The sequence below is a fragment of the Medicago sativa genome, chromosome 1 (assembly GCF_051527215.1).
Source record: "Medicago sativa cultivar Bolivia chromosome 1, Bolivia_mono, whole genome shotgun sequence".
Taxonomy (NCBI): Eukaryota; Viridiplantae; Streptophyta; class Magnoliopsida; order Fabales; family Fabaceae; genus Medicago; species Medicago sativa.
Window position 1 is genome coordinate 86,836,285 of NC_140749.1, and position 12,058 is coordinate 86,848,342.

At 31.6% G+C, this 12,058-nt stretch overlaps 2 protein-coding genes and 1 long non-coding RNA gene across 4 annotated transcripts; 2 read left to right on the forward strand and 1 right to left on the reverse strand.

Moving 5' to 3' along the window:
- Positions 1 to 219: 219 nt before the first annotated feature.
- Positions 220 to 1,592, forward strand: LOC146958635 (uncharacterized). Its single transcript, XR_015021176.1, has 4 exons — positions 220 to 469; positions 657 to 745; positions 1,029 to 1,095; positions 1,278 to 1,592. It is a non-coding gene; the product is annotated as an uncharacterized LOC146958635 (long non-coding RNA).
- Positions 1,593 to 2,095: 503 nt separating this feature from the next.
- On the reverse strand, positions 2,096 to 5,162 carry LOC146958636 (protein FAR1-RELATED SEQUENCE 6-like). Its single transcript, XM_085740147.1, has 4 exons — positions 4,815 to 5,162; positions 2,502 to 4,689; positions 2,300 to 2,423; positions 2,096 to 2,210 (listed from the first exon to the last, which is right to left on the reverse strand). Coding segments are annotated over exons 1-4 (2,418 nt in total). The 5' UTR covers positions 4,816 to 5,162; the 3' UTR covers positions 2,096 to 2,105.
- A 3,769-nt stretch (positions 5,163 to 8,931) lies between these two features.
- On the forward strand, positions 8,932 to 11,841 carry LOC146958637 (CBL-interacting protein kinase 2-like). 2 transcript variants are annotated; one of them, XM_085740149.1, is made up of 3 exons: positions 8,932 to 9,211; positions 9,773 to 9,858; positions 10,298 to 11,841. In XM_085740149.1, exon 3 carries the CDS (start codon positions 10,319 to 10,321, stop codon positions 11,741 to 11,743), a length of 1,425 nt encoding a protein of 474 aa, XP_085596275.1. In that variant the 5' UTR covers positions 8,932 to 9,211; positions 9,773 to 9,858; positions 10,298 to 10,318; the 3' UTR covers positions 11,744 to 11,841. The 2 variants fall into 2 exon arrangements, with proteins under 2 accessions (XP_085596275.1, XP_085596274.1); XM_085740148.1 differs by having other exon boundaries at positions 9,046 to 9,211; positions 9,773 to 9,854.
- The last annotated feature ends 217 nt before the right edge of the window (positions 11,842 to 12,058 follow it).

Here is a 12,058-nt window from a genome sequence, read left to right on the forward strand (position 1 = left end):
TCTTTTTGTGTGTTATTTTCAATTAAAATTTTTTTTTTGACAAAATCACTAAAAATTTATAAAGTGCATAGTTTAAATTAAAAAATTATGTAAAAAAAAAAATCAAAATTACACAAAAAAAAATGCCTATAATATACAAAAATTTGATTTTTTTTATGGGAAATGCTGGTGTGCACGACATAACAGTCGTGTAAATCACACGAGTGATGACATGGCAACAATTAATGTTTGATTTTTTTATAGAACAAAATAAGAAAATTATTGTTTGACTTTTTTAACTTTAAGAAAACAAAAAAAAACAGTGTTCTCTTTCTCCAACCACCAAACTCAACGTTCCCAATCCAAACTTAAATCCACCAAACATTGTGTTTATGATCGCAGCAGATGAAGGGAAAGGGTTATAATTTTTCTCAATCCAAACTCATCTTTCTCAATTCAAGAATGAAATCGATGAAGGGAAAATTTTAAGGTTTGCTTAAATTCCACTTTTATTCTATTGCAATTACTACATACAAAAATTTGAGTATCGATTTCTTGTTCTATTCACTACCCTCCTAGTACTCCATCGGTTTCTATCTCCTTGATTTTCTATGTATTTTCTGAGTTTTTGCGTTGTATTTGATTTTAAACAGTGTTGAATTTTTTGTTGGTTATAGATGTAGCCAAACCTTATTCAGAAATCTATAGATGGAGGACTTGATGTCATCGAAACTATGTTTCTGGAACTTACATGAACCAGTTAAAGGTTAGGTTCTTTTATCTTAATTTGTTCTGTCATATTCTTACCATTTTCTTTCATATTTCTATGCCTTTCAACATTGCATTGTTTAATGTGTGATGGAAAATTTTGCATTGCTTGCAGCTTTAATTAGTAGTTAAAGGGAAAGAAAAAAAAATTGTGTATAAGCTGAAGAGTATTGCTGAATTGCCAATTGTTGAAAGCACTTATATGCTATAAGCACTTGAATAGAAATAGCTTATTTTTCTGGGGTGTTCATTTCTAATTGAGGGCTTTAACTTCTTAACAGTGGTTTCCCTCTTTGGATTCACTTCATTCCAGGGATTAAGTTCCAAACTGACAATGAACCATTTAAGGTAAGGTAACCTTCACCCTGCTGCCTCATGCTTTTGTCCTTAAGGTAAGGTGTTCTGAATTTGAATTCTATCAGAACCTTGCAAAGTCATATTGTGTATTTGTCTAGAAACTAATGGCAATTGTTACAAGTTTGTTCATTTTGTGCCAAATAGGTATTTACCAAGTGGTGTCTTTTGCTCAGGTACTTAGAGAGGCGAATTCAAGGCTGGTGGATGACGTGGTTCTGATGCGGAGTTGAATGCTAGTGTAACTGTATTCAAGGCTACAAGGGGATTAAAATTTAGCATGGGGTGGGTGTCTAGATATAGAATCTGTCAAGGGTAGAAGAGGTTTAAAATTCTGCATTTGGCCAGCTTTTTACAAGAGGGTGTATGCCACTAAGACTATATGGCATGTTTGTGTATTGCTTTTGTAAACGCCTATTGATGTAAATGCATATTTGTATAAAAACTCCATATAATGTAAAAGGCATATTGCTCTTGTACATGCTAAACAACTTGGTTAGCAAAAGGTGTCATGATCTCCAAATTGTCATGTTTCTGTACTGCTAAAGTGTATAACAAATACATAACGCAGCTAGCAGATAACACAATCAAGAGCCTCATCACAGAGTAACAACATGTCGACTCAAAGAGACATAAATATAAACCTCCAAAATGTGCAAAGAACAAAAGTGAGGCTGAAGCTAAATTGTTTCAACACCAATAACATAAAAATCATCCAAATCAAAATATTATAATTCTAACATAAAATAAAGCTAAATAGTTGCTACTACATTCAATAACAGTACAAGCTGTAGATTCCAATTGCCATCCTAACATGTAAAATGTAGTGTCTTAATCACTTAACAAAATATAAATTTAAATAGTTTCTGCAAGTCTGCAACAATCATCTTCAACTCTCATCTCCCAAAGAAAGTGGTTCATTCATGTCCTCATTATGATGGTTTATCAATCATATGGTGTTGTGCCTACAAAAAACACATAAATGTAAGAATTGCTGATTTATATTAAAACTTGACTAGATCACTAACAGAAAGAAAAGAAGGAACCAATACCTCTAAAAGTTCTGAACATGTAATATTATGATTTATGCTTTGAGAATAATATGGGACCTGTTAAACAGTTATATTGAATCAGATACTTCCATAATATGAATATAAATGTTCAAACAAAAGTAAAGAGTGCTTGAATTTATTTGGACCTGATTTACTTCAACAAAATATTTTTGATTTGGATTGAAGGGAGCTGCTTGAATTCTCTGTTGTGTGCCAATCCCATCAATGATTTGAGATGTAGAAAACTCAGCTTTTTCAGTTTCTTGAAGTCTAGATAGACACAGACCCTGCCACCAAAAATATAAAATTAGACATACATGCTATTACATTTAACTAGAGAAAATAAACTTGAAAATTTTCAAGGTCACCTCTTCTTGGCCAAGATAATTGTGACTCTTTTTGTTTCTATTTTGAGTCTTTTTTCTTAAAACCTTCTTCTGCACAATTTGATCAACTTTAGAAGCTTTCCTTTTTGAGGGGGGACGTCCTTTACTTCGAGTTGTTGCAGGATCAAGAATTTTAGCCATCTGATTTTGAACTAAACTGTCTTCTTCTATAATGACAGAAGAACTTCCTTCACAGTTTAATTCAATTTTCAATTCGTTGATCCGATTCATCACTTTCAATAAATCATCTTCAGTATGTATCCCCACAGAAACAACTTCGTAAAAGGCATCACATGCTTTACCAACTAGTTGCAATTCAACATTTCCAGCTAAATGATCAAACCCACATTTAATAAGCGTGTGTCTCCGCTTAATATCCTTCCTCCACCTTGACAAAATATAACAAGACGGCACTGACTCAGTTTTACCTGTGAGCTGAAGAACACAAAGGATATGTCTGCATAAAATGCCTTTAAACTCAAATAAGCAGCAAGCACATTGTATTTCGAAGTCTTTCTCATTGAATATTACCCTGAACCTTGTGTCTTTAAATCTATCATATACCTTTTTACTTTCTATAACACAAAATGTTGAATTCAAATTCTCCATTCCCTCTAAGAAAGCATTACAGTACATCATAGAAGCAATTTCAATTTGAAATTCTTTGAATTTTGCATTGGTAAATGCTTTTTGGAATTGAGACTCAAAGCCAAAAAGACTAATACAAGCAATTGTTGTATTAAATGAAACAAAATCAGCCATGCTTTCCTTTTCAATTTTATCTTTCAACGCATTGTCATATTGTTCAACAAATTGCTTCAATGTTGTCTTTGAGCTCACATACCCATCAAAGAATGAATTCATACTTTCACTTCGTTGTGTAGTTGACATTCCAGCCCAAAATGTGTCTCTAACATACACAGGAACCCAACGACCTCTCTCATCAAATAGCCCTTTCAACCATTCATTATCATGCAGTTCATAACATTCAATCATTTTTTTCCACTTCTCCATGAAATCAGATATGCTCGAAGAATCATACACAGCATCATGCAAAAGTAATTTGATAGACTCATAATGAGAATAACTACCCAACTTTTCCGGAACCTTTTTCATTAAATGCCACAAACACCATCGATGGCGAGCTTTCGGAAAGACGACCTCAATTGCCTTCTTCATTGCTCTATCTTGGTCAGTAATTATGGCATTTGGTGCCCGTCCATGCATGCATTCTAACCATGTTTTGAACAGCCAAGAAAAGGTTTCCGTATCCTCATTCGACAATAGGGCACAACCTAACAAAACTGATTGACCGTGATGATTGACTCCAACAAAAGGGGCAAAAGGCATGTCATATTTATTTGTTAAATAAGTGGTATCAAAAGTTATGACTTCACCAAAATACTCATAAGCAGCCCTACATCTCGCATCTACCCAGAATACATTTCGCAAACGACTTTTGTCATCCACATCCATCACATAATAAAATTGACTATTTTTCTTTTGCATTCTGACAAAATAGTTTTGAATAGCTTCAGCATCTCCTATCCCAAGTCGAAGCCGTCTTGCTTTGTCAATGTAATTTCTACAATCTTTTTCTCCAAATGTAAGATTATCATATCCATTTGCTTCAACAACCATAGATCGGAAATTTCTGCTTACATTAATACCAGCTTGATCATTAATATCTAACCTCCTTTTTGTATGAGGGTCTAAATTCTTATTGCATCTAAAATATCTAGATTTTGTTGGGCTTAATCCATGATTATGCTCAAGAGCAACTTTTGTAATTGTAATTTTTCCATCTAAAGACATACACATATTTACTCTAGCCATACACTGTGCTCTTATGGTAGGATTTGGTTTCAAAAGGTTCTTTGAGTTACTCACATAGCTTCTTGCACGAGTACATCCTAGAGTAAAGTATTTTTTTCCATCCTTTGCATTTTTTGAATTGATTTTAACAGTTCCAAAACCCATACATCTAGCATAGCTCTTGTAATATTTGGTAACTTCTTCTTCAGAACTAAATGTCATCCCAATCCTAGGTTCCTCACCTGCTTGAACAATATTTGCTTCCAAATTTTCATCACTGTTTTCATTTATGTGATCAACCTCCTCTTGGACAGAAGAAGTAGATCCCGTTTCCACTAATGCAGAAAATTTTACAAAACACAAACTTAAATTAATCAACTAAATTAACAAGTGGATATAACATGATTTCTAAATATCTAACTAGATAAAAACAATAAAAAACCAAATTATTCTTACTTACTTGTGGAATTGAATGTTGAAACAGGGGAATCAAAGTAAAGTGATGTTTGAGGATGGAGATGCAGCGACGATATGCAGTTATAGTTGTGCGGCGAGAACCGTGGCGATGAATACAACAGCGGCGATGGTAGAACAGACAACAACGGCGACGAGACGACAAAGGTCTGTAGAATTGGTGGTGAGATCAATCAATTAGTGGCGGTTAAATTGCATTTGGCGCCGTAAACGTGGGAGTGATTTGAGTTGCTTTTTTTATTTTATACAAAATCATTAAGAATAAAAAGGAGTGTGCGTGACTTTTACACTAAGCACGTGAGTCGTGTATTGTCGTGCGTTGAAATGTCGTGTGAAATAGCAATACTCTTTTTTTATAACTTGTGTTACATTATAAGATTAAACTAAACCAATTAATTGCATCTTTTAATACTTTAATGGAGATGCATTTGGGTGTAAAATAGTTTTACGTTATCCTCTTATAAAGATTGTATTATAATTGCATTTTAAAATTAATTAGCCCCTGTTTGATTCTGCGTCGAGAGGTCTAAACGCGTGTTTACTGCTGCAAACATGATTTTGTGGCATTTGCATGAGGTTTGGCAATAAGGTTTGGCAATAAGATAGAGAGAAATGATATTTCTACGACCATTTTTGACAATTTTTGTGACAACTTTCTCTCTCATACTTACATTATGTTTTTACTTTTTCTCTATTGCTTTGGTTTTTGTGCCAATACCTCTTTTTCTTTGTAAAATTATGGTTGTCCCAAAAATTATCAATCAAATGGTTGTTCAAATAACACAACTCTAAGATAAAATAACACAACTCTAAGACCATTTACAATGGTCTGTTTAATGACAGATTCAACAAGAAAAAGCCTTGCAGTGGTATGTTTAATGTGCAAGTGAAATGACATGGAGGAGAGAAGTGTTTAATCCGTTCAACACAATTTAATGCATCAGAACTGCCACGCGTCACCTTTTAATTGGTTCCTTTTTGGCGCGTGTAGAACACGCTGAGACAGGGAACGTGAAAAGCAGATGCTGGAGAGAGAAGAAGAATTCTGCAATATGGAGGGACACGTGGTGCTAATTTATTAGTTGCCTGGTTTTTAATAATTTTAATAAAAAAACCTCAATTATTTCATTTTAAAATATTTTTAAAAAAACAAAAAAATATACCAAAATTCATGATTTTTTTTTATCTATAAATAGAGACTTGGTTCATTTGATTTGGACACAGAAAAAAAAACCAAATTTTTCACTATTTTCTTCCTATTATTATCTTTCTATTAGCAAACTAAGTGAAGTTTTAATCTTCTTTTAAGTGAAATGGATCCCAATAAATTTTGCTTTTACAAAAAAAAAATTGTTAAGTTTTTCTTTATTTTAATTTAATTATAATCGATAATTGTAATTTTATGTAATTATAAAAACAAAAATATAAAATTAAATAAGAATAAGAATAAAAAGTGGTGGGGTAGAGTATGTGGTGGGGTAGAGTGTTGAATGAAAAAACCATTGGAGAGGTAAAAATTGAATGAGTGTTGAATTAAGAGAGAGAAGATGATGTGGAGTGTTAAAAAGTGAAAAAGTGGGTGTTGAAGGGTGTTGAATGTGTTGAACCATTGTAAATGGTCTAAGATAAAAGTGTGATTCTTCCTTTAAACAATCGATTCTAGCTTAAGCTACTCTGTATAGCTTTTGCGTCTGGCCAAAATCAATTTGATAAAAGTCACATGATACTTTACAGCTTTACCCACTTTTTCTTCCTAAGTTACAATACCTTATCAAGAGGTTAGGGATAAGTACAAAAATGAGCTTCTTATTTTATTATAAAAAATAGGCTTATTGTTTTCTTACTATTGTTAACTTTTACTTAATAAATAAACTTGTTTGTCAATATTTTATTTAATCAATTTAACATAAAAAAAAAACCTCTCAAAAGAATTAACATAAAAGAAAATCAAAGATGACAAAAAAATGTCTCAGATCCCCGTAAGCTTAACTCAGTTGATAGGACATTGCATGTTATATATAAAGGTCGGGGTTCAAACCTCAAACACCTCACTTATTCGTCAAGGTAGATTTCTAGCCAAAAGTTATTTGACAAAAAAATATCCCAGATATATAAATCCATTATATTAATAATTATATTAATCTCATATTTTTATTGTCAATTTAATAAAAAATAAATTATATAAATTTATTTATATACACACGTTAAAACCCATTTTGGTCATTCACACATTCGAAAGCAAATTTGACATAAATATTCAAACAACATCTTACATATAAATTACTTTTGTTTAGAGGTAACCAAGCATAAATTATTTTACATTCAATTCACTTTTAATCAAAACTAATTCTACAAAATCAGTTATTGTCACCATCCAATCCAACACACACTTAGCAAAATATGTGTACATTCACACAAGCGTGCATATTTTTATTTGGTAATTAGATTGATATTATTTTATAAACTTTTTTGAAAGAAACAAAACTAATTGATTTTCCTTAAAAAAAAACTAAATAATTTCATTCATGACTTCCATCATAATACAAGATAACATATGATAATGAATTTAGGAATAAGCGTGTGACAATACTGCTCTAGCAAACAAATGAACAACATTAGTTGATTGTCTCATAATAAAACTTATCTTAAAGTTTTGTATAGAACTGCAAAACTTTACAAAAAATTAAAATGGCGTCAAAATTGGAATTGACAATGAATTTGTTGCGGATGTCTTCAACCACATGCTTTTTCTTAATGACACATGTTAATATATTAATTGTTATGTTAGTTTTTTCTCTTTATGCGGACTTGAACATTATATTTGACTTAATTGTTATGTTAATTTTTTCTTTGATTTCTAACCTATGAATTTGACCGAATATTTTTTTAATGTTTATCCAAGAGTTTCTTGTCAAAAAAGCTATTTTTTGAGTATTAGCAATGCTATATATTAATAATAGGTGATAATATCAAATTTTTGTCAAAAAAAGTGATAATATCAAAACAAAATAACAAGTGAGTCTTCTTTACATAAGATAAATCAAATAATTCAATAATTCTCAAAGGGCAAAGATACAATTACAATAAACCAATTTTTGTTTGTATATGTTATATTTATTATTCAAAGTCATATTCATAATTCACATTTATTATTATTGTTATTATTATTATTGAAGAATTATTATTAATGTTATTATTATAATATTATGGGTCATGTTAACTTGTGCCCTAAGGGCACAAGTTAAGGAGCTTAAAATGGAAAGTCAAAGCAACTTTTATATTATAAATACAACTTTTAATGCATTGAATGTACAATTTCCAAGATTTTTTTCTACATTTAGCCTTTTTAACTTATGCCCCAAGGGCAGAAGTTAACATTTTCCTAATATTATAACGCTAATACAATGACTTAGATACACTCCAATCCAACTTGTAATGTTATTTTATTTTAAAAAGAATCACCAGGCAAATGTATAATAACTATAATCTCTATGAGTTTATCTCATTTGATAGAGATATTGTATAATATATGTATAGACTGGAGTTCAAACATCAGACTTCCCACTTATTCACACTAAAATAATGAATTTCTAGCCATTATGTTACTCTCTCCATCCCTTAATAACTGATCCTTTTGTGAAAAAATATTGTCCTAAAATAACTGTCTCATTGCACTTTTCAATGTAATATTAATTACTTTTCTCCAATTACAACTCTAATTAATACACTTTCATCACTCTCATTCAACATATTTTACTTTGCATTTATAACAATGGTAAATGCACTAATACTTGACAATAACCCTTAAATTAAACCATTTTCCCCCTTCTTTATTAATACATTTTTCTTAATAAGTGTGAAATGAGCAAAAGACTCACTTAAATTGGGACGGAGGGAGTACACGAGAAGAAAAAAAATACAATGACATTTATACATATTTAATTATAGTAATCATTTATCATTGTATTATGCATGCTTTTTGATGTGATGCCACATCATCCACCAACTTTGCAAGTGTGTAATCCTCCTGGTGATACCTTAATGTGGTAGAGAAAGTTTTTTGTTTGATACTGCTAAATACTCACTCTGATTCTATTTATAATAAATATTTAGGCCAATAAAAAGTAATGTATTTGGTTAAGAATTTGGACTATGTACGTTAATTTTTGTTGATCAAAATGTTTATTATATAGGGCCGGAGGGAGCTGTGTTTTTATACCCCTACCCACACTGGAACTTTTATTTTGTCACTAGGTAGAACCGAAACTCTCTTCTTGTATACAACAAACATGTTTTGTACTTCTTGTTATAACATTATTATTACATAATACACTTTGCTCACCAGCTTTCGATCACTTCAAGGCTTTCTCTTCTCTTCAAGCGGTAATGATTTGTTTCTCTCTATCTCTATTCTTCATTAGTTTTATATGATTCTCTTACATTGACTTGTTATTGTTGGAGCTCATATATATTGTCCTAAACTCGGCTTGGTAATTTTAGTTTATTTTTCAAGCTATTTGTATAACACACAAGAAAAACAGTGTTATACTACCCACAATTTTCTTCCCCGCTATTAGATTAATAAGTTTCATCATATCTCACTCGATCCAATGGTGGAAACAAATTTGCGGATGGTATAACATTTACTTCGCTTATGCACCATAAAACTAGCTTATTTTTTCATATTTGAATGTTTGATCAAAAGAAATTGCACACAATCAACCCTTTTAGTTCTTCTTTGTTTTGTTTTGTTTTGTTTTGTTTTGTTTTGTTTGATTCTTTGTTTCTTTTGATGGTCTAATTATTCTATAACACTATGAGTGTCCAAGTTTCAATTTTTATAACACCCTTTGTGATTTCACTAGATTATTTATTTCCATAAATTTATTTTCATGGCAATTCAACTTTGTCGAGTATAGTTGATATTTACTTATAAATGTACAGGTGGATCAAGCAACGCAAGTATTTCTATACAAGGGGCACATTGATAATATAATGGAACGGCAACATCTTTGTCATCAGTGATGTAGGTAACATTTAAAGAACTTTGATGCTAAAATCATGTGTTTTTTTTGTTTGTGTTTTTGTTTCATTATTTTTTTAAATCAATGTGTATGTTTTGACAAACTTCATATATGTCAAGTTACTCGGCAGTCGGCATCATTGGATTGACTTATTTGACCTTAAATATAGACATAAACAATTGTGGTTTTTTTTGTTGTTGAAGAACTTATGAAAACAACTATTGATGTGTTCATAAGTTGTTTTTAACTTATTTCCATGAGTTCTCTATGAAAGCTTATTTCTTATACGAAAACAATTTCATTTTTGTTTTATCTCACGTAATAGAAATAACTTATTCATGGACTCTTGACTTGGAGCTTTAAAAATGTGTCTCTAACTTAATATTATTTTCTTAAATTTGCCATTTTTTTATATTTTATTTTCTCATTCTTATCATTTGAATAGACACTGGTGAGGAACAAACACATGCAAAAGATTAAGATAATCTTGGTTCGTGCTTGTGGTTTTAATCATACAATGGAGAAAAATGGGAAAGTATTAATGAATAAGTATGAGTTTGGCAGAAAATTAGGCCAAGGAAACTTTGCAAAAGTTTACCATGCAAGGGACCTGAGAACTGGTGACAATGTTGCAATAAAGGTTATTGACAAGGAAAAAGTTCTAAAAGTCGGAATGCGAGTCCAAATCATGCGAGAAATTTCGATTATGAGAAAAGTTAAACACCCTAATGTTTTGCGCCTTTACGAGGTTTTGGCCACCAAAACAAAAATTTATTTAGTCTTGGAGTATGCCAAAGGTGGAGATCTTTCAGAAAAAATAGATAAGGTTCGAATCAATGAGAATCAAGCAAGAAAATATTTTCAACAGTTGATCAGTGCTCTAGATTTTTGCCATAAAAAGGGTGTATACCATCGAGATTTGAAGCCTGAAAACTTGCTTCTGGATGAGAATGGTGTCCTCAAAATAGCAGATTTTGGATTGGGTACGTTTGTAGAATCCCATCACCGCAACATAATGTTGCAAACATTGTGCGGAACTCCAGATTATGTAGCTCCAGAGGTTGTTCTTAGAAAAGGTTATTATGGAGAGAAAGCTGATGTTTGGTCTAGTGGATTAATCTTATTTGCTCTTTTGGCAAGAGGGGTGCCTTTTTATGATTTGAGCGAAAGAAAAATGCATAGGAACATCATACACGGAAAATACAATTATCCGAGTTGGTTTTCAATTGACGTAAAAAGACTGTTAACCAAAATTCTTAATCCCAATCCGAGTGCTAGAATATCTACTGCTAAAATAATGGAAAATTCTTGGTTTAGAAAAGGATTAGTTTTGAAAAGCATTGAAGTCGAAAGAGATGTTCCAAATGCGGCTGCTGATGTTGTGTCTGATAAATCTATTGACTTGTATGAAAATGAAAGTGTTGTTGTTGATCCAAATCAAGAATCGGTTCAACCGAAATATCTTAATGCTTTTCACATACTTTCTCTATCTGCAAGATTCGATTTGTCTGTCCTTTTTGAGAGGGATGATGATGAAATTGAAGACATCAAATTTACCTCCATGAGCTCGACCTCCTCTATCATATCAACAATAGAGGATATTGCACACAGCTTGAAGATGAAGATAGTAAAGAATAATGGAGGGATGTTGAAGTTAGAGAGACCGCACGATCATCCAAAAGGGCCGCTTATCATTTCTGCCGAAATATTCGAGTTTGCTCCATCTTTCTTTTTGGTCGAGTTAAAGAAGTCATGTGGTGATGCATTAGAATACCAGAAGATATTGGAGGAACATATAAGACCAGCTCTCAAAGATGTTGTTTGGATTTGGCATAGTGAGCAGCATCACAACATTAGCGAGGTGGTGTCTAGTACACAAGACATTCATTGATTTCTTGTATTTTGAATTACTTGCTTCTGTAACAAATTTTAGTATGATGATTGAACTTATCAATGTTTAAACCAAAAATTCCAATAACTCTTTTCCCCGTGTTATATACATCCTTGATTTTAGTCCTTGAATTGTTTTTACTAGTTTTAGTCGTGAAGCATACAAATTCAAGAAAAGTTTAGCCAAAACTTATCTTATTTCTTTGTTATCAATGTAATTCATTGTTGCTACATACATACAACATATGTATGGCTGGTTATGAAACGTGACCTTTTCATTTTTATGAATGTATGAATCAGTGAATGAATGAAACTT